Raw genomic sequence first — 22,888 nt, forward strand, 5'->3', positions numbered from 1 at the left:
AAAAAGGGGATTTTGATATTTATGTTTGTAAAGTAATGAACAAGTTTCAGACAACGGAGCTATTAATTTAACACAAAGAAAATATAAAGTAATACTTGGGCTACATAGATTATGAAACTCATGCTTATACTAAAAAAATTAAATAGATGTTTTAAATTCATAATTTAATTGTTTTTACCAAGCAAAGCATGTTTTATTAAGCTTACCCTCCTTACTATGTTTATAACTATGTAATTTTTAATTTTCATTGGATAACTTTTTTTGTGTTTTGCTGAAGTTGTCTGACTTACGTTAAATCATATCTTGTAGTTTGCTACAATTTTATTTATCAGCAAAAATTTGCACTTTTCGACATTTTACAATATATGGCTTATTTTTATTTTTTATTACTTCTAAATAGATTACTATTTATACTTCTCATTGCATACTTTGTGGTATGATCGTTAATTATAGTTCTTGTTTTTATTGATTTTGTATTTCTGCTCTAACATACCTACCTACATACTGAAAAAGACTCGTAGTTTTTTACCAAAAAAAAAAACTTTTAAAATAAGATATTATTCTAGAGACATCCAAACTAAATGAAAATTTTTTTTTTACAGTCCTGGCTTTTCTTTTTTGCTATTCACTAGGAATAAAAAGTTGTTGAAAAAATAGAACATCAACTTGCGAAACAAAGTGAACATAATAGAGTCTAAATAACAATTAAACATGATCTAATTTTATATTAGAAAGAAAAAAAGCGAAGCATACCTATAAAAGGAACATCTGACTTCATTTTACATCTGAAGCCACGTCCACATTCCATTGGTGTTGTATAACTGTCCAAATCCTTTAATCGATACCATTTTCATTTCAATGTATCACGGTCTAGTTTCATATAAAATTTTTTAGTCGGTTTAGTTGTGTAAAATGGTTGTCATGTGGTCAAGCTAGCGAAAGTTATGTACTGATTTACGACGCCAGAAAAGGAAACAAAAATTTTTAGTAGGGAAGGTAGAGCTTAGATTTAGAGTGGCTTTGCGCTCACAATACTGCTATTTTGTCGTTATCAGGCGTAAATTTATTAGAATTAATAATATTATAATTAGAAATGAAAATAATGTTTTCCTGTCCCCAGAATGCATAAAATTTTTCTATTCTAACCTAAAAAAATAAAAGAAGTAACCATTATGGAATGTGTATCTTTTTTGTAATAATTTTGACTTAAGTTTCCAATTTGACTAGTATTAAATAATGTTAGAAGCACAACTACACAGATTTCTTTAAATTGTGTTTTTTCCTGTTCAATAATAAAAACATGTTAAAATTTTACTTTAAAACTTCCAAAAAAAGTTATGTTCACCATAAAATCTCAAAAAGCGATGAAAAAAAGATATCCATGTCTTTTTATTTCTTGAATCTTGAAAATTAAACTTTAATATTTGTTTATAACTTCTGCTAATATACAGTCTGGTTTATGAGCTTTGCTTTTAAGAACGTTGTTATCCTGTTTTTAAAATACTTACCGCTCTCATTGCGAAATATCCGCAATGTTTCAGACCAAAATCCTAAACAAAAGTTATTTATTAAAAAAATATTTAAGAAAATAAAAAAAATAAAAAAGGGAGAGGTCATTTTCTAGTAAATCCCGTAAAGGTGTGTGTTATAAGGCCTAAAAATAGTAGTAGAACGATAAGGTGCTCTAGATATATGTATTCCCTATTGAATAGAACAATAGGGAATTTTTTTTTTTTTTTTTGATAACCGTACCTGGATTATCTAAAAAAAATACGAAATTTCTATCAAACGCTTTGTTTGGCTCAAACTGACAAAAATTAAAAAAAAATATAATTATAATAATAATGTTTTCTATAGGTACAAGGTAAAGGTTAAGAACAATCTATACCATTAAACAAAGGAAGAAGTCATTCTTTACAGGTTGATTTATTATAATTATATTTTTTTTTTATTTGTGTCAGTTTGAGCCAAACAAAGCATTTGATAGAAATTTCAGATATTCCAGGTACGGTTATCAAAAAAAAAAAAAAAATTTCTTCCCTATTGTTCTATTCAATAGGAAATACAAATATATAGAGCACCTTATCGTTCTACTACTATTTTTAGGCCTTATAACACACACCTTTACGGGATTTACTAGAAAATGACCTCTCCCTTTCATATTTTCTTATTTAAGGGGGGGTTTTTTAATGCAACCATCTCGTAATCAGTGATTAAATGGCACTTAGAATTCGAATTTCGATCTGAAATTTTTCATGAGTAATCCTTGGTAGGTCTATTTTCCCTAAATCGAACAAAAAGTTGGAAAAGTAACGGCTGGCAGCTCAGCCGTTTAGCCGTTTTTTGCCTATATTCAGGGCAAATTCATCATTAATTACGTAGGAATCAACTTTTAAAAACATATTTTAGGTTTAATTCATGGTAAATAATAGCTATAACCATTTTTTAAATTTCTAGTACTAGCTGCTAAACGGCTAGAATCGGCTGAAAACGGCTGGGAGCTGCCAAGAGTATGAAGGGTAGATATGGCTTGTGACGTATCTAGGAGTAGGTTTTTATGGCTGCTGAGCTCAAAAATACTACCAAAAATAGTGGCCGCCCATCCATATGGCAGCTGGGTAACAGCTGCAGCTCAGCTGGGAGTGGCCAAGAGTAGAATAAGTAGATAGGGCTTGTGACGTGTCTAGGGTTAGGTTTTTATGGGTGCTGAGCTCAAAAATACTACCAAAAATAGTGGCGGCCCATCAATATGGCAGCTGGGTAACAGCTGCAACTCAGCTGGGAGCGGCCAAGAGTAGAATGAGTAGTTTGGGCTTGTGACGTGTCTAGGGGTAGGTTTTTATGGGTTCTAAGCTCAAAAATACTACCAAAAATAGTGGCGGCCCATCCATTTGGCGGCTGGGTAACAGCTGCAGCTCAGCTGAAAGCGGCCAAGAATAGAATGAGTACATAGGGCTTGTGACGTGTCTAGGGGTAGGTTTTTATGGGTGCTGAGCTCAAAAATGCTACCAAAATTAGTAATGGCCGCCTTCCATATGGCAGCTGGGTAACAGCTGCAGCTCAGCTGGGAGCGGCCAAGAGTAGAATGAGTAGATAGGGATTGTGATGTGTCTAGGGGTAGGTTTTTATGGGTGTTAAGCTGAAAAAAAAACTACCAAAAATAGAGGCGGCCCATCCATATGGCAGCCGGGTAACAGCTGCAGCTCAGCTGGGAGTGGCCAAGGGTAGAATGAGTACATAGGGCTTGTGACATGTCTAGGGGTAGGTTTTTATGGGTGCTGAGCTCAAAAATACTACCAAAAATAGTGGTGGTCCATCCATATGGTTGCTGGGTAACAGGGGTAGGTCTGAGCTCAAAAATACTACCAATAATAGTGGCGGCCCATCCATTTTGCAGCTTTGTAGCAGCTGCAGCTCAGCTGGAAGCAGCTAAGGGTAAAATGGGTACATAGGGCTTGTGACGTGTCAAGGGGTAGGTTTAAATGGGTACTAAGCTCAAAAAAAACACCAAAAATAGTGGATGCCCATCCATATGGTTGCTGGGTAACAGCTGCAGCTGTGCAGTAAGCTGTTGTTTAAGCTATAAGCACTTTTTGGGACTATTGAAGGATAACCAAATATTGAATATTTCAGTATTGATTTAGTTGTTAAACAGCTGAAATTGGCTGAGAACAGTTACCAACAGATAAAGGTAAAAGTTTAAGACAAAGCTTGTGATGTGTGGGGTAAATTTTTATAGGTGCCAAGCTTATTAATACTCCCCAAAAATAGAAAGGCCCATCCATATGGCATCAAGGTAACGGCTGCTGCTCAGCTGCTGCTGCCCAGCGGCCATAATGATGGGCCCCAACTATTATTTGTAGTGTTTTTGAGCTCAACACCCCCATAAAAAGTTAAAAACCTACCCCTAGAAATGTTACATGCTATATCTACAACATATACTTTTGACTGTTGATAACTGTTTTCAGACGTTTTTGGTAGTTTTCAGTGAAATCTAGAAATTAAAAAAACTGTTACTAGTAATATGTCCATGAAATGAAGTTATAATGTTAATTGGGAGAAGTTTAATTCTACTGAAATAATAAATTTTGTGATATTCTTCACACGTCACAAGCCCTATGTACTCATTTTACTCACAGCTGAGCTGCAGCTGTTACCCAGCTGCCATATGGGCTGCCACTATTTTTGGTAGCATTTTTGAGCTCAGCACCCATAATAACCTAACCCTAGACATGTCACAAGCCCTATGTACTCATTCTACTCTTGGCCACTCCCAGCTGAGCTGCAGCTGTTACCCAGCTGCCATATGGATGAGCCGCCACTATTTTTGGTAGTATTTTTGAGCTCAGCACCCATAAAAACCTACCCCTAGACACGTCAGAAGCCCTATGTACTCATTCTACTCTTGTCCGCTCCCAGCTGAGCTGCAGCTGTTACCCAGCTGCCATATGGATGGGCTGCCATTATTTTTGGTAGTATTTTTGAGCTCAGCACCCATAAAAACCTACCCCTAGACACGTCACAAGCCCTATCTACTCATTCTACTCTTGGCCGCTCCCAGCTGAGCTGCATCTGTTACCCAGCTGCCATATGGATGGGCGGCCACTATTTTTGGAAGTATTTTTGAGCTCAGCAGCCATAAAAACCTACCCCTAGACACGTCACAAGCCATATCTACCCTTCATACTCTATGCAGCTCCCAGCCGTTTTCAGCCGGTTCTAGCCGTTTAGCAGCTGGTACTAGAAATTTAAAAAATGGTTATTGCTATCATTAACCATGAATAAAACCAAAAATAAGTTTTTAAAAGTTGATTCCTACGTAATTAATGATGAATTTGCCCTGAAAATAGTCAAAAAACGGCTAAACGGCTGAGCTGCCAGCCGCCAGCCGCTACTTTTCCAACTTTTTGTTCGATTTAGGGAAAATAGACCTACCAAGGATTACTCATGCAAAATTTCAGATCAAAATTCGAATTCTAAGTACCATTTAATCACTGATTACGAGATGGTTGCATTAAAAACCCCCCCCTTATGATTAGAAACCAATAAGATGTTTGACATAACTGCTTGATGACGCTTACAATCATTTACTCTCGTTCATGCTTAGTCCCCTTTCAGATGAAAGACTAGCATACACGCTTTTTCAAGACCATTTGTTTGTTAGGTTCAAAGTTTTAAAAGTTTGTAAAGTGGGTTTTAGGTGGTCTGCTAAGTTTCATGTAAGATGACAAACTTACCTTTCCAGCCTCAATGATGGAATTATAAACATGAAGAGCAAATTCATTTGGAATATAAAATACATAACCAAGCTCTCCAGTGTGGGTCATATTCATTGTCAGAATATCAGGGGCACATGCTGAAATATATATATTTTAGTTCTCAGTGTGGGTCATATTAATTGTCAAAATATCAGGGGCACATGCTGAAATATATATATTTTAGTTCTCAGTGTGGGTCATATTCATTGTCAGAATATCAGGGGCACATGCTGAAATATATATATTTTAGTTCTCAGTGTGGGTCATATTAATTGTCAGAATATCAGGGGCACATGCTGAAATATATATATTTTAGTTCTCAGTGTGGGTCATATTTGATGTCAGAATATCAAGGGCACATGCTGAAATATATATATTTTAGTTCTCAGTGTGGGTCATATTCATTGTCAGAATATCAGGGGCACATGCTGAAATATATATATTTTAGTTCTCAGTGTGGGTCATATTCATTGTCAGAATATCAGGGGCACATGCTGAAATATATATATTTTAGTTCTCAGTGTGGGTCATATTCATTGTCAGAATATCAGGGGCACATGCTGAAATATATATATTTTAGTTCTCAGTGTTGGTCATATTCTTTGTCTGAATATCAAGGGTAAATACTTTCAAGCTTCCCTGAATAGGAGAACATAGATCTTAAACATATTTTAGTAGGATGGACCTAATCTACTGTCACAACGTAAAGTAGGCTAGAACCTGATTGTATAAAAATTTATGACTAACCTTATAGAAGATCTTAATGGACGTAAACTTTCTCTTTTTAAAATACTACAGAAAAAAACTTTAGAGTACCTAATTAAGAAACAAAATACGAGAAAATGAGTTGAATTGAGTACATTAGTGCTACTGTTTCTAATTTTTTTTTATTTCGGAAAATTTTTATTGATAGGTATCTTTTATTTTGGGGGGGTATTTACTCCCCCAAAATTGTTTGGGGGGGGGGGGGGTTGTAATTACTCCCTTTCAAAATGGTTGGGGGTAAATTTTACATGAAGGGGGGGGGGGAATGAAAAATATATTTTTTTTTTTTTGGGGGGGGGGGGTAATCACCTCTTTAACTACCGGCCCTTGTACGTCCTTGAAATGATGGACGAGGAAAAAGATAAAAATACTGCCTGACTTAACCCAGATATTCAATATTTTTAACTCCTCTGCAGTGTTATGATCTGTGACTAGAATAAGTTTACTTTAGTCAGAAATAGAAACATTTTTATTTTAGAGTTAGTATGTTTTTCAACCTATTTTTAAAAAATACACTATTCTAAGACATGAAGATATATTTCGATTTTAGCAATCATTTTCAATTCATTTTGTCTCTTGTAGAAGTGAATCAAGCAATATTAGCTTGGTCGTTTTAGAAATAGAAACAGCACATTATAAACCAAGAAGAAAAGTTTGATGATTTGATGTGATAAATATATCATATGATATACAACTTTAGAATCTGCCTTGAATAAAGAAAGAATTTTTCTACTTGGATTTCTGACGAGAAGCAACTTTAAATTATCATAAGAACAAAACTGCATGGATCTGTCTGTGATTTTTACAAATTTGAAACAAGTCTAAGCTTTTGTTGAATGATCAGTTTAAAAACAAATAGAATGAGAATATGGAGGTGTAAATGTAATGAAAGTTTTGCCAATGTATTTGAAATAATGTAGGGCAGGAGGTACTTCTTGAAGTACTGGGGGATTTTGACGTCCCTCCCCTTACCAGTCACCCTTCCTTCCAGGGATATGGAAGGTTTGCGTAGGACTAACTATCCTACCTATAAAAAGAATACAGTTACAGAAACCACCCGCAAAACCTCAAACACTTATGGCTTTAACATAGCCAGAGGTGTGCATGAAACAAGAAATGTTGGAACTGATGCTCAGTTTACTGAGAATATGAAAGATGATGGTGAAATCCGAAAAGAAGCTATCAACTTGATGACAGGACCAATAAGTTCTAAGGAAAGCTGTAAGATAGGAACCTGGAATGTTAGAACAATGTATGAGTCAACTAAAACAGCTCAGTTAAAGAAATGACAAGTTACAATATTGGAATACTTGGAATTGCAGAATGTAGATGGACAGGGCAAGGACAAACCACAACCAAAGATGGCCACCTAATACTTTATTCTGGTCATGAAAGCCAACATATGTATGGTGTTGCTATAATTGTTCAAAAACGACATGTTAATTCACTAATAGACTGGAAACCTATATCAGACCGAATAATTAAAGCTAGATTCCGTTTAAGGCACTGCAAGTTGACCATTATCCAATGCTATGCCCCAACAAATGACAAAGATGAAGAAGTAAAAAAAGAGTTTTATGATCAACTGCAATCAATTAGAAACTCAGTACTCAAACATGACATGTGTCTAGTTCTTGGAGATATGAATGCTAAAGTAGGAACTGACAGGACTGGAGAATTCAATGGGACACTTTGGCATAGGTACAAGAAATGAAATGGTGAACTTTTACTTGAATTCTGAATAAATAATGATATGGTTGTAGGAGGTACATTATTCCAACACAAAACATTCACAAATATACCTGGACAACACCTGATGGACAAACAAGAAACATGATTGACCACATTATGATCAATAGAAAATGGGTCAAGTCAGTGCAAGACTGTAGGAGCTATAGAGGAGCCGACATATTCAGTGACCATGAACTAGTTGTCAGCAAGATTAAATTAAAGCTGAAGCGTACTGGCCATGATAATAAGAGTGAGATTGGTAGACAATATGATTCTTCAAGATTAAAGGACCCTGTGATAAAGAATGAATTTGTCTTAAAACTCAGAAATAGATTTCAAGTCTTAGAGGACCTAAATGATGAGACTGAGATCACATGGACTTCAATTAAAGAAAAGAGCAATTAAAGAGAAATTTAAGAGCTGAATTTACTGCTAAAGACAAAGAAGTCAAAAAGTGCACAAGGAAAGACCAGAGAGATTACATTGACAATCTGGCTGAGAAGGCTCAGAAAGCTGACTTTAGTAACATGAAAACAGTATACAACATAACTAAGCAATTAAGTGGCAAATATAACAAAAAGAGTGGTGAAACTATCAAGGCTAAAGATGGTAAATTACTCACTACAAATAAAAGAAGTTGCTGAAAGGTGGAAATCGCATTTTGAAGAAGTGTTGAACAGACCTAAACCAGAAATTACTGCTGAACCAGAACCAGGACATGAAATAGACATAGATATAAGACCACCAAATATTCAAGAAGTTAAAGCTGCTATACATAGTCTAAAGAATGACAAAGCACCTGGACCTGACTTGATAACTGCTGAAATGCTTAAGGCAGACATAGATCTTTCTGCTAGGACACTAACTGATCTATTTGATCAAATTTGGAGGCAAGAAAAGATACCAACAGACTGGTCTAAAGGAATTATCATAAAACTATTTAAGAAGGGAGATTTGAACAACTGTGATAATTGGAGAGGAATTATGCTACTTTCTATCCCAAGCAAGGTCCTATGTAAAGTTATTTTAAACAGAATTGATGAGAAAATTGACAATAAACTGAGAGAAGAACAAGCTGGATTCTGTGCTGGAAGGGGCTGCGTTGACCAAATTTTCAAACTTAGGACGATTATTGAACAATGTGTTGAATTTAACAAGACACTTCATGTAAAGGGGGGGGTTTTTAATGCAACCATCTCGTAATCAGTGAGCAAATGGCACTTAGAATTCGAATTTCGATCTGAAATTTTGCATGAGTAATCCTTGATAGGTCTATTTTTCCTAAATTGAACAAAAAGTTGGAAAAGTAACGGCTGGCGGCTGGCAGCTCAGCCGTTTAGCCGTTTTTTGCCTATTTTTAGGGCAAATTCATCACTAATTAAGTAGGAATCAACTTTTTAAAACATATTTTTGATTTAATTCATGTTAAATGATAACAATAATCATTTTTTAAAATTTTTAGTACCAGCTGCTAAACGGCTAAAACCGGCTGAAAACGGCTGAGAGCCGCTAAGAGTATAAAGGGTAGATAGGGCTTGTGACATGTCTAGGGTTAGGTTTCTATGGGCGCTGAGCTCAAAAATGCTACTAAAAATAGTGACAGCCAATCCATATGGCAGCTGGATAACAGCTGCAGCTCAGCTGCGAGCGGCCAAGAGTAGAATAAGTAGATAGGGCTTGTGACGTATCTAGGGGTAGGTTTTTATGGGTGATGAGCTCAAAAATGCTACCAAAAATAGTGGAGGCCCATCCACATGGCAGCTAAGTAATGGACGCAGCTCAGCTGGGTAACGGCCGCAGCTCAGACGAGATAGACCAAGAGTAGAATGAGTACGTGAGGCATGTGACGTGTCCAGGATTAGGTTTTTATGGGTGCTGAACTCAAAAATGCTTCTAGAATAGTTTCAGCTAATCCATATGGCAGTTAAGTAAAAGCTGCTGCTCAGCTGCGAGTGGCTAAGAGTAGAATGATTAGATAGGGCTTGTGACGTGTCTAGAGGTAGGTTTTTATGGGTGCTGAGCTCAAAAATGGTACCAAAAATAGTGGCAGCCCATCCATATGGCAGCTGGGTAACGGCCGAAGCTTAGCTGGTAGAGGCCAAGAGTAGAATGAGTACATAGGGCTTGTGACGTGTCTAGGGGTAGGTTTTTATGGGTGCTGAGCTCAAAAATGCTACCAAAAATAGTGGCGACCCATCCATATGGCAGCTGAGTAACAGCTGCAGCTCAGCTGTGAGTGGCCAAGAGTAGAATGAGTAGATAAGGATTGTGATGTGTCTAGGGGTAGGTTTTCATGGGTGCTGAGCTCAAAAATGGTACCAAAAATAGTGGCGTCCAATCCATATTGCAGCTGGGTAACAGCATAGAATGAGTAGATAGGGCTTGTGACGTGTCTTAGGGTAGGTTTTTATGAGTGCTGAGCTCAAAATTGCTACCAAAAATAGTGGTGACCCATCCATGTGGCAGCTGGGTAACGGCGGCAGCTCAGCTGGGAGCGGCCGAAAGTAGAATGAGTACATAGGGTTTGTGACGTGTCCAGGGGTAGGTATTTATGAGTGCTGAGCTCAAAAATACTACCAATAATAGTGGCGGCTCATCCATATGGCAGCTGGGTTACAGCTACAGCCCACAAGCCCTATCTACTCATTCTACTCTTAGCCTCTCCCAGCTGAGCTGCAGCCGTTACCAAGCTGCCATATGGATGGGTGGCCACTATTTTTGGAAGCATTTTTGAGCTCAGTACCCATAAAAACTTACCCCAAGACACGTCACAAGCCCTATGTACTCATTTTACTCTTGGCCGCTCCCATCTGAGCTGCAGCTGTTGCTTAGATGCCATATAGATTGGCCGCCATTTTTGAGCTCAGCACCCATAAAAACCTACCCCTAGACACGTCATAAGCCCCATCTACTTATTCTACTCTTGACCGCTTGCAGCTGAGCAGCAGCTGTTACCCAGCTGCCATATGTATTGGCCGCCACTATTTTTGTTACCATTTTTGAGCTCAGCACCCATAAAAACCTACCCCTAGACACGTCACAAGCCCTATCTACTCATTCTACACTTGGCGCTTGCAGCTGAGCAGCAGCTATTACTCAACTGCTATATGGATTGGCCATCACTATTTTTGGTAGTATTTTTGAGCTCAGCACCGATAAAAACCTAACCCTGGACATGTCACATGCCCTATGTACTCATTCTACTCTTGGCCTCTCCCAGCTGAGCTGCCGCCGTTACCCAGCTGCCACATGGATGGGCCACAACTATTTTTAGTAGCATTTTTGAGCTCAGCACCCATAAAAACCTACTCCTAGACACGTCACAAGCCCTATCTACTCATTCTACTCTTGGCCGCTCGCAGCTGAGCTGCAGCTGTTACTCAGCTGCCATATGGATTGGCCGTCACTATTTTTAGTAGTATTTTTGAGCTCAGCACCCATAAAAACCTACCCTTAGACATGTCACAAGCCCTATCTACTCTTCATACTCTTGGCCGCTCCCAGCCGTTTTCAGCTGGTTCTAGCCGTTTAGCAGCTGGTACTAGAAATTGAAAAAATGGTTATTGCTATCATTTAATATGAATTAAACCAAAACTATGTTTTAAAAAGTTGATTCCTACGTAATTAATGATGAATTTGCCCTAAAAATAGGCCAAAAACGGCTAAACGGCTGAGCTACAGCCGCCAGCCGTTACTTTTCCAACTTTTTGTTCGATTTAGGGAAAATAGACCTACCAAGGATTACCCATGCAAAATTTCAGCTCGAAATTCGAATTCTAAGTGCCATTTGCTCACTGATTACGAGATGGTTGCATTAAAAACCCCCCCTTTTGTTGATTTCTCTAAGGCATTTGACTCCATTCACAGACTAACACTCTGGAAAATACTAAGAAGTTATGGTATACCTGAAAAGATGATAATTATGATAACTAAATTTTATGACAACTTCCAAGCTTGTGTTTCAATTGGAAACAATAAGACATCTGATTTTTTCAAAGTAAGCACTGGAGTTAGACAGGGATGCATTTTATCACCTATTCTATTTATATTGGTCATTGACTGGGTGATGAAGAAAACCACAGAGGACAAAAAACGTGGTCTCCAGCTGGGCATATTAGGACACCTAGAAGATCTGGACTGTGCTGATGACCTGGCACTGATTTCAGAAACAATCAAACATCTACAAGCTAAGACAGATAAACTAGTCAAATATGCAGGACAAGTCGGGCTCTTTGTTAATGTCAAGACGACCAAAATTATGAATATACCTACAAACCCTGATCAAAGTATAACAATAAATGGTGAACAATTGAAACAAAGCAACAAATTCACAAATCTGGGGAGTGTTATCAGCAGTGAAGATGGCTCAAAAGCTGATATTAAAACCAGGATTGATAAGGCTAGGGTTGCTTTCAACAGTCTACACAACGTTTGGAAATCTAAGAAACTTGCTCTGAAAACAAAAATCAGACTATATAACAGTAATGTGAAATCAGTTCTTCTTTATGGAGCTGAATGTTGGAGAACTGTGAAAACTGAAACAAATCAACTTAATGCATTTCACAATAGCTGCCTCAGGAGAATTTGCAAAATATTCTGGCCAAACAAAATATCAAACATTAAACTGTATGCTAAGACCAAGTGCAATAGTATCGGAGCAGAAGTGAAATATAGAAGACTAAGATGGCTAGGACATGTGCTCAGAATGGAACATAACAGGATTCAAAAAAAGTGCTTAAAATGGAACCCCACCACTGGTAAATGTAAACAGGGACGACCAAAAATGACCTGGAGGCAGAGCACTGAAAAAGACCTCATTAATTTAAAATTAACATGAGAAGAAGCTGAAAAACATGCCAAGGACAGGACATCATGGAGGAATAGGGTGGCTGTATTCTCTGGACTACAGAGTCCAAAAGAGAGACATGCCTGAACTGAACTGATTTGAAATAATGTTAATATAATACTGGCCCATATGGAAGTATAAAATTTGTGAAAATATTCCTATATTGAAAATGTTTGAAAAAAGCCCTAAAAATAACATAATTTAAAATGCAGCAAGCTTCAAAACGCCTACCAGAACAGTCTCTGTACACCAATAGAATCATGATTGGAAGAACTAAAAAAAATTTAAATCATCACTAACCAAGAAGTGCAAATTACACAGAAACCCGCGACAAATATGCTCATTTTTGATGTAACGCAATTCTTGTAACTCTAAAGGAATTGAGTATTCCGAAGTTTCGCAGACCTTTCAATTCTGGTTCTATTGATGTGCGACCTAAACTATTTGGGAGCTATCTGCACTTTAAGTTGTAAAGAAACAATGACCCTACACTTACAAATCCAACTAAACTGCTTTTGGCAGCAGAAGGTGCCATGTTTACTGAAATGTATTTCTAAATGAGTTATAAAAATAAGGACTTTTGTTTGACTACAGTGAGTTTATGTTATATACAGGGGCGTCCAAGGTTTTTTTTTTGGGGTGGGGGGTAAAATTTTTTAAGGGGTGAGTAATTTGTTTTTTTTTTTTTTTTTTGGGGGGGGGGGGGGATTAAACCGGCGCAGGAAGCTCATTGAAAATTTTTTACCCCCTCCAAAATTTATCCCTGGGGTAAAATTTTTTTTTTTTGGGGGGGGGGTAATTAATATTTTGTTAAAATACCCCATCTTAAATGATATGGGGTAAATTTAAAATGGGGGGGGGGGGGGGGTAAAATGAAAAAAATTATGGGGGTGCCTACGGCAACCCCCAAATTCGTTTGGGGGGGAGGGGTAATCCCCACTTTACCCCCCCTCCTTGGACGTCTTTGGTTATATACCTTGTATTTTGGTATTAATCAGTGAATTTATGCAAAAAATGAATGGAATTTAAGACACCTTGAACTCAATAAAACGTTTGATAGAATTTTGACTAAAAATGCTGGACATTTTTTTTACTTTTCTTCAACTTAAAGTGGTGAAACATAAATTTTCTCGTCAATATATTAATGATTAATGGTGACCTATAATATTCTTTAAAATTTTTTGTAAAAAAAAACTTCTTCTATTCATTTTTGGGCCTAATTCTCAAAAAGCCCATATTGAATTTTAGATTTTACTAAAGAAAACCTGAAAATTGATCTTAAAAATTTTTTTTTTTACGTTACCGAAAATAGCCCCGCCCGAACTTTGGTATTTTTTGAAGAATTTATTAACTCTACATTTAAACTCTAAACGGATTTGAAAAGAGCAGGCAATTCTTAGTTCAAAAGGTTTTTACGGATCAGTTCTAGGTCTTACCAATTTTTGTGTAGGGCGATCTTTACACACCTAGGTAACAAATTTTTTCGTCCGACTTTGAGACCCCAAAAGTACCCCTACAATTCATCTAACAAAATTTTCATGATATACTTTTTTGTAGGCAATTTAATAAGAAACAAATTTGCTTTTATGTTTTTTTTTCTGTCATTTAAAAGGAACATAGAGATAAAGGTCATTTTATGAAAGTGCGTAAAAAAGCCCTTACCAGTCTTGACCCTATTAATTTAATAAAAAAAAGTACTGTAGTAACATTAGATTTATGGAAGAAATGAAAGAAATATGGTAAAGTATAATCTACTTGTTATTCTATAAAAATGGTAAAAAGTTTTTATTGTGCCTCAAGTAATAAATTGATAAAGCAGAAACCATAAAAAATAGTGAGCAAGCACTCACTGCACAAAACTCACCTAAACATCTAATACTCACAAACCATTGAACATTATAGAAATGAAACAAGCAATAAAATAACTGTTAATTAACTTAGAGAAAACAAATTTTGACAGCAACAGGAAACGACGACAGTACCGCTGCCGTATAAGTTTTTTCAATTCTTGCAATTCTAGTCTTTTTTGGTAGGCCTTTTTCTTCTTGGACATTTACAGCAATTCGACGATAATGTAAAGAAAAGAATGTCTAATGCGATGGAATTGGCGTTGATCCATAGGAATAGGAGAGTCGATTCAGCTGCCGTTTACAATGTAAAACATTTTTAAAAGCTTTTGACTTTAGACAGAATAGTTATATAACAAGGAGAAATATTTTAGTGAAAAAAACTAGGTGTTCTCTTACAGTTTCCAAATATAAAATGGCGGTGATTTGAGAGAGCGACAGTTTGTCTGCCGATTTGAATGTAAGATTCATATAAATGGGATAATAAGTTGAGCACTAAGTATAGTTTTGACTATGTGTTTACTAAAGGTATCCATTGTAAAATTATCTACCAGGAGTTTCAGCAACAATTTTCTATGACTAAATCATTTTTCCTCGCACAAATTTACACACAGAAATGAACCACACACAAAACAGTTAAACATGCACACAAACACAAACAAACAAACTTGGCCAACATTTCATTTTGTTGAATCTTTTATGTGATTGTGCATTGAATTTTGTGGGCAACAGTGGAGCTATAAATATTGTTCACATCTTTCCCTTACCAAAGATAGGTAAATAAGATAAGAGCAGAAATGTAAATAGCACCACACCTCACCGGAGCAACAGTGTTGTTAAATAAAACGAAAGTAACGATTAACATAATGTCAATGCATCTACCAAACCAAATATTAGATAAAGTGCAGTTAAGCTAAAGAATACCACAGGAACGTATAATGTCACCTAAACATAAATTTGACTCTAAAATTTTTTCTGTCTATGATACGTTACGATTAACAACTACCACACCTCCTAGAAAAAGTAGTAAGTTTACTAATAGGGGTGTTAGCATCTATCACATTTTTCTTGGACATAAATAAGGCAAAAGGGACATTATTTTATTATTTCATTTGAAATATTAACATTTCTATTCTATGCTTTTTTTAAAAGTGAAGCTCTACAATCAGAAAGAAAGACAAACGAACAATTACTTTTGTAGAGGTTTGTAACTCAATAAGCAGTAAATTAATTTGTTAGTATAAACAAAATTTACATAAATGTGTTGCTCAAATACAGGACACAGAATAGGACATTTTTTTTATCTCCTCCCTAAATATTATATCAGATTTATTTTATTTGTTTTATGTATATTTTTTTGAGCATGTCGAGTGCAAATGTCCGAATTTAGCGTAGTCAGAACGATGTTAGAGCACAGCATTTTTGTATTACGAGACACATAAATTTCTATTATGGTGGGTGGCCATGCTTTTCTACCAATAATTTAGCATCATATAAAACAAACAGGGTGTGCCAAACAAAGCTTCTATTATGTACAATACCCTTCTTGTATACCTACAAAATATTTTTTTTTGCATAACGCTAGATATACATTATCAAAGCTACCGTTTAAAAAGTTACCTATGTCTAAATATCTGCAGGTAAAAAAAGGAAAGGTTCTAGAATCCAAACTGGTAGAAGTTAATCTTGCCACTAAAGCTCTTGAGAAAGGACCCATTACACACAGCGCTGTATACAGAGAGGTTACATCCTATATAGATAAATATAATTAATTTATGTACTAGTGTGGGTCACCCTAGAGTAGGGACACACAGATATGTATACAGGGAGGTTACATCCTATATAGATAAATATAATTAATTTATGTACTAGTGTGGGTCACCCTAGAGTAGGGACACACAGATATGTATACAGGGAGGTTACATCCTATATAGATAAATATAATTAATTTATGTACTAGTGTGGGTCATTCTAGAGTAGGGACACACAGATATGTATACAGGGAGGTTACATCCTATATAGATAAATATAATTAATTTATGTACTAGTGTGGGTCACCCTAGAGTAGAGACACACAGATATGTATACAGGGAGGTTACATCCTATATAGATAAATATAATTAATTTATGTACTAGTGTGGGTCACCCTAGAGTAGAGACACACAGATATGTATACAGGGAGGTTACATCCTATATAGATAAATATAATTAATTTATATACTAGTGTGGGTCACCCTAGAGTAGAGACACACAGATATGTATACAGGGAGGTTACATCCTATATAGATAAATATAATTAATTTATATACTAGTGTGGGTCATTCTAGAGTAGAGACACACAGATATGTATACAGGGAGGTTACATCCTATATAGATAAATATAATTAATTTATATACTAGTGTGGGTCACCCTAGAGTAGAGACACACAGATATGTATACAGGGAGGTTACATCCTATATAGATAAATATAATTAATTTATGTACTAGTGTGGGTCACCCTAGAGTAGAGACACACAGATATGTATACAGGGAGGTTACATCCTATATAGATAAATATAATTAATTTATGTACTAGTGTGGGTCACCCTAGAGTAGAGACACACAGATATGTATACAGGGAGGTTACATCCTATATAGATAAATATAATTAATTTATATACTAGTGTGGGTCACCCTAGAGTAGAGACACACAGATATGTATACAGGGAGGTTACATCCTATATAGATAAATATAATTAATTTATGTACTAGTGTGGGTCACCCTAGAGTAGAGACACACAGATATGTATACAGGGAGGTTACATCCTATATAGATAAATATAATTAATTTATGTACTAGTGTGGGTCACCCTAGAGTAGAGACACACAGATATGTATACAGGGAGGTTACATCCTATATAGATAAATATAATTAATTTATATACTAGTGTGGGTCACCCTAGAGTAGAGACACACAGATATGTATACAGGGAGGTTACATCCTATATAGATAAATATAATTAATTTATGTACTAGTGTGGGTCACCCTAGAGTAGAGACACACAGATATGTATACAGGGAGGTTACATCCTATATAGATAAATATAATTAATTTATGTACTAGTGTGGGTCACCCTAGAGTAGAGACACACAGATATGTATACAGGGAGGTTACATCCTATATAGATAAATATAATTAATTTATGTACTAGTGTGGGTCACCCTAGAGTAGGGACACACAGATATGTATACAGGGAGGTTACATCCTATATAGATAAATATAATTAATGTATGTACTAGTGTGGGTCACCCTAGGGTCACACACATATTTATACAGGGGGGCTTAAATTGTCCTCTTAGTTCTACAAAAATATTTAAAGGGGCACTATCTAAAATAGCTAAAATAATTAATTACTCATACTTTAACTTTGTTTCTAAAATGTTTACCTCTAAAACTACTTCTTTTGGAAGGTGTCTCTTGAGCCATGTATAGGATCTCATCTGTTGAATAGATGGAGACATCAACATATATCTAAAAAAACGAAGCATAAACATATAAATAAAACATAAGCATGTACTTAAAGTAATATCTACTTACATCAATATGAAAAATTGTGAGTTCTTTCTATAAAAGGGGTAGTTTCACGAAATGCATTTGAACTTAATTTAGTGAACCGCATATTTTTGGCTAGTTAATGGATTTAACTATTTTGAAAATATAAAGACTTGAAAATCGTCTTTTTGTGATATTTGTAATTTGAAAAGACGATTTTCAAGTCTTGATATTTTAAAAACTACGTGGTAGAAAATTGAAGTTCTTTCAAATATATGCCATATAAATGTAGTTTAACCAATTAACCAGGAAAAAATATGCGGTTCACTAAATTAAGTTCAAATGCCTTTCGTGAAACTACCCCATTCAATTTCTATTTATAATAAGTTAAGGAATTTTAAGTTTCTGCATAAATTGCTCTAGGAATGATTTTTATTATATATTGTTGCCTGATATTCCATTAGGCAAAAAAGTTTATCATAACAACTCTCCTGGATATAAGTAAATAAATTTTTCATTTTAAAACTCCAATCAATCTAATTTTTTTATTATCAATTCAAAGCAAGTTAATAGAAGTAGAATATTAGCTTTTTTATGAGAACTGATGCCTTTTTGAATAAAACAAGGATGACAACATCCATAAAAGCGAAGAACTGAAACAGTAGGACAAACGGACATTAACACTTGTATAGTGTCAGAACTGAATAATTAGAATATAAAAGTATAGGAGTCGAAGCAAAATTGTAAGTAAATTTGTTGAAAAAATGCTTGATACAGGATAATGTTTATGGACATACTTACATTTTTAGGACTTGATTATAGAGTTGCTTCGCTTATGTTGTACTTTGTTGTCCCAGGAATATATATACCAAAAATCAGATCAAACGGATAATTAGATCACATAAAAATTTGTTGTTAAAAAGTAGGAAAATCAACATTTTTAAAATGAACGTACGGACATTCTGGTAATGATTATAGAGTTGCTACGCTTTCTTAATCGTACCAAACTAAAAAGTGCAAAGTTTGAAATCTATAGGACAATTCTAACATGGATAAATTAACGAAAAAAAACTATCTATCTAGGACGGATGTACGGACGAACCGACCCTAATTAGAAAAAAAAATCGCTTTTAAAAAGAATACTATCCTTTCGTGTAAAGACATACAATCCTTGTGTCCTAGATTATTAGGCTTTGTTAAATGATTAAAAAACTGTAATACAAACAAACTTTCTAGTGACCATCGCTTGAGATGTACCAAGGGACATAAAAATAACGAGAAAGCACTAAAACAACTTTTTGAATTGGCTGAAGAAATTAAAACTATATTTTTCTTCTTTAAAAAGGCATTAAAATTTAGCCTAACCTGAGGTCATTACTTGAACGAGAAAATTATATTTATTAGTGCCACAATATTTTCTGTATTATATTATCCTAACTACTTTTTAAAGTTTAAAAATTTATATGAAAATATGATATCTAAGTTTAACATTTCTATACCAAATAATTTTCTTCCAAAAATGTTGACTTAGTCTTTTTTTATATTTTTGTATTTTCTTTTCATGATTATAAATACAAAACAAGTTTGAATACTGATTGGAAGGTCTGCTGGTTTGTCAGTCAAATATGACCAATAACCAATTATAGGGTTATTTAAATAAAGGACAAAAACTTACCTATGAATGTAAGAATTCTATTCTTGACCAAACTTTAAAAAACCCTTTCCTGCATTTACAAACCATCCGAAAAATATTTGACTTTTTTTAACTTTGACTTATACCCCTGCAAGAATCCTTAAAACTTGATAATTGACGCATTTATCAGTGCATATGAAAATTGCAAAAAAGAGAAGTTAGTTTGCTGACATTTATCTTTGTAAACCTGCACAAAATGTAAGAGACAGCTATTCTAAAATAAAAATATAAATCATAATTTTTCAACTTAAATTCATACTATTTTCAAATTTATGCATTAGAATATTGGGACGGATATTTAACTTAAATGAATTAAAATCAAAATAAATCAAATACTTAATAACAAAAAATACCTATAAATATTGTAAATTTTATATACATTTTTCATACCTTTAAAAATGTAACACCCTAAATCAGACGAATATACTTCTCTTCCACAATCAAAACCCATCCAAAGAACGCCAAAATACACCGTTTAAGGCATAACACTGTATTTTGCTGCCTTTTTCAATATTTTTTTTGTAGAAAAGTTTCAATCCTTTGCAATCTTAATCACTAACATTATTATTAATTTTGCATGCCATAAAAAAAGATATATATTTTAATTTTACATATTTTTTTCAAAAAGTTAATTTATCTATAATACAAAGTAAAATGATGTCTCTCCGTCTGTCCCTTAAGAACTCGGTAACCACTAAACCGATTCTACTCTTAAAGTAAAAGTGGCTAAGCATTCCGACTGCAATGGATGTTTCATACTTGATTACATATTGATTGTAATGTTGAAAAGAAGTTTCAGCATTATCGTTTTTTTATCTTTTATAGGAGCCAAGAAAATCACATTTTCCCAAAATACGTTTCAGACATACATACGGACATTTCAAATTAGAGTAGCTTTACCACTAAAAAAACACTTTAGCTGGAATTAAAGGACGACAATTTACATCATTTTATAATAGAAAATTACTACAAGCCATGGATTTTTTAGAGTTTATATATATAATGGCAAATTAGATCAGCAAATTGTTTTCTCTTATGATTTAAATTTAGTTACGAAACCTAGTATTTATAAATGACAGTTAATATTATTGACATTTTCTTTAAATTTACGTGTTATCCTTTTAATATATTGACAATGTTTGAAATCTATCATGTAGTTGGATTAAAACTTTTTTTAATCCGCAAGAAATTCAATAAAAAGTAGTTAGTTTCCCAAACCTGAGCTGTATCCCTGAGAGAAAATGGAATATTTAAGTCAGACATGAACTGTTGATTTGACCTCAATTAATCTAGAAATCCCTGTGCCAAACATGTATATGTCAAAGATGTAGTAATATGTAAATAGATAAAGGAATATTTAGACTAGGTACAAAATACTAAGCCAATTCTTTAAATAATAATAATTATAATAATGTACGTCTTTAGGATGAGTCCTTTTGGACTTAAATATACTTTAGATTTTATAATATAACAAGCAGCTACGTTCCTGGGGGACTTCAGTTTTACTTCAGAGGAATTTGTTGATGGGAAGGAGGTAGACCCACCACTTTATTTCCAGTTTCAAAAACAAAAATCTTATTTTTTCTCATTTTATTATTTGCTCTATTTCCCTTAATGTTTGAACCTATATTTTGCTTAAATAATTTCCAACAGCTTTGCTACTATTATACAAATTCGTACTTGTTCAACTCATTTGCTGCACTTTTCATCTATATCTACATGTGATAATATAGAACTGTATACATACACATTAAAACAGCCCAGACAAATAGTTAGCCAAGAGAAAGAGAGGTGGTTAACCTAGAGACAAATTTAATATTAAGTTTAATAACATACCTAGAATTATTTTACAGACTTATGTTAAAAAAATATATTTTCAATATGTAACTTTTTTGTAAGAATGTGAAAATAAAGAAGCTTCATGGAGCACCATATCTTTTTTAACAATATAGTAAAAAAAAATTTCTGGAATTACAATTTTACTTTATTTAATCAGTGCAGCTTCTTTAGTTATAAGCAAAAGAGTTATTCCCCTTTACTTTGGCTATGAAAACTAAAATTCGGTTTGTGACATAGACAAAGCTTAATACAAATACAATAAAAAAAATAATATATATGTATTTATTGGTACATGAAAAAAAAAGTTTAAATTTAAAAATTTTATGAAAGCAGTAAAAAAACAATTATTCTTAAGCATTGTATCATTGGGATACCAATGACATTTCACATGAAGTATCAATTAAATGTGATCAATATGGTAAGAATTTAATAATTGAAAAGTTGAAGCACAAATAAAAAGTTTTCTACAATAGAAAATCCCCTCCTGACCTTTACCGTTTGCAATAAAAATAACATTTTGTTACACTACTCTACAGTGTTTCTGAAAGCTTATTCCAATCATTGTTTTGATTTAAAGTATTGTTTGTAGGTCAGACACAGGCACAAACATTGATTAATAAAGATATTTGCTAAGGTAAATTTGTAAGTTGAGACAAAGTCAAACTATTCTAGTATTTAATATTATACTATCACGAGACTTTCTTTTATAAATATTGGTAGCTTATTTCATTTTTTTTACAAATTATGAAATAGCTATATTATCTATATCTAAATGCTTAGGAATCTAGAGCTAGAAAAATTAACATAACTCCTAGTAATATAGCCTTAAAACTTCCTGAGACCAATAAAAAGTTAGTCTGAAAATTGTAGCATGTACCTTATGCTGTTAAAGAAATGTGAAAATTTTTTAATCATATCATTTATCTGCAATTAACATTCTACATTAACAATATTCTTTGGCTGTAACACAACATTGTAAAGCAAACCATATTGTTGTTGAAAGAACACATTTTTTTGCAATACATCAGGGAATTAACTCAAGAGTGACACAAAATAACATAATAAAGTAGCTGAATGTATGCCTGTGTGCTCATGAATGAGCCAAGTTTAACCTAACTGAAATATTTTGTTGCCTAGTTTTACTTCTAAAACTATTGGATCATGGAAAGAAAACGAAGTTGCGTGTTTCTTCGTATTTTCACAGTAGTTTTTGATAGGGTATTTTAGGTTGGGTAAATGTTAATGATAGGCCCCCCGAAGGGGTAAGAAATGGGACAAAAGCTACTGTGAAAATACAACGAAGTTTTCCTTCCATGATCCAAATTATTTATGTTTGCATTTTTGTAGAACTATGAATTAAGAGCAAAGTAGGGAAT

At 34.2% G+C, this 22,888-nt stretch overlaps 1 protein-coding gene across 4 annotated transcripts in view; it reads right to left on the reverse strand.

Annotated features, from left to right (window-relative positions):
• The window catches only part of LOC145312427 (pyruvate dehydrogenase phosphatase regulatory subunit, mitochondrial), a 68,942-nt gene that overhangs the window by 11,910 nt on the left and 34,144 nt on the right, over positions 1-22,888 (reverse strand). For all 4 annotated transcript variants that reach the window (XR_013877007.1, XR_013877006.1, XR_013877008.1 and 1 more), the window contains exons 21-26: positions 17,875-17,959; positions 16,068-16,197; positions 5,238-5,356; positions 1,509-1,550; positions 1,109-1,146; positions 754-830 (exon numbers count right to left, since the gene is read on the reverse strand). Coding sequence is in view for 1 of the 4 variants with exons in the window: in XM_080151670.1 (XP_080007796.1) it covers positions 754-830; positions 1,109-1,146; positions 1,509-1,550; positions 5,238-5,356; positions 16,068-16,197; positions 17,875-17,959 (491 nt within the window). In the remaining 3 variants the exon portion in view is untranslated. The remainder of the gene's footprint in view (positions 1-753; positions 831-1,108; positions 1,147-1,508; positions 1,551-5,237; positions 5,357-16,067; positions 16,198-17,874; positions 17,960-22,888) is intronic.

The sequence above is a fragment of the Acartia tonsa genome, chromosome 2, assembly GCF_053477335.1.
Source record: "Acartia tonsa isolate MP-2025a chromosome 2, ASM5347733v1, whole genome shotgun sequence".
Lineage (NCBI taxonomy): Eukaryota > Metazoa > Arthropoda > Copepoda > Calanoida > Acartiidae > Acartia > Acartia tonsa.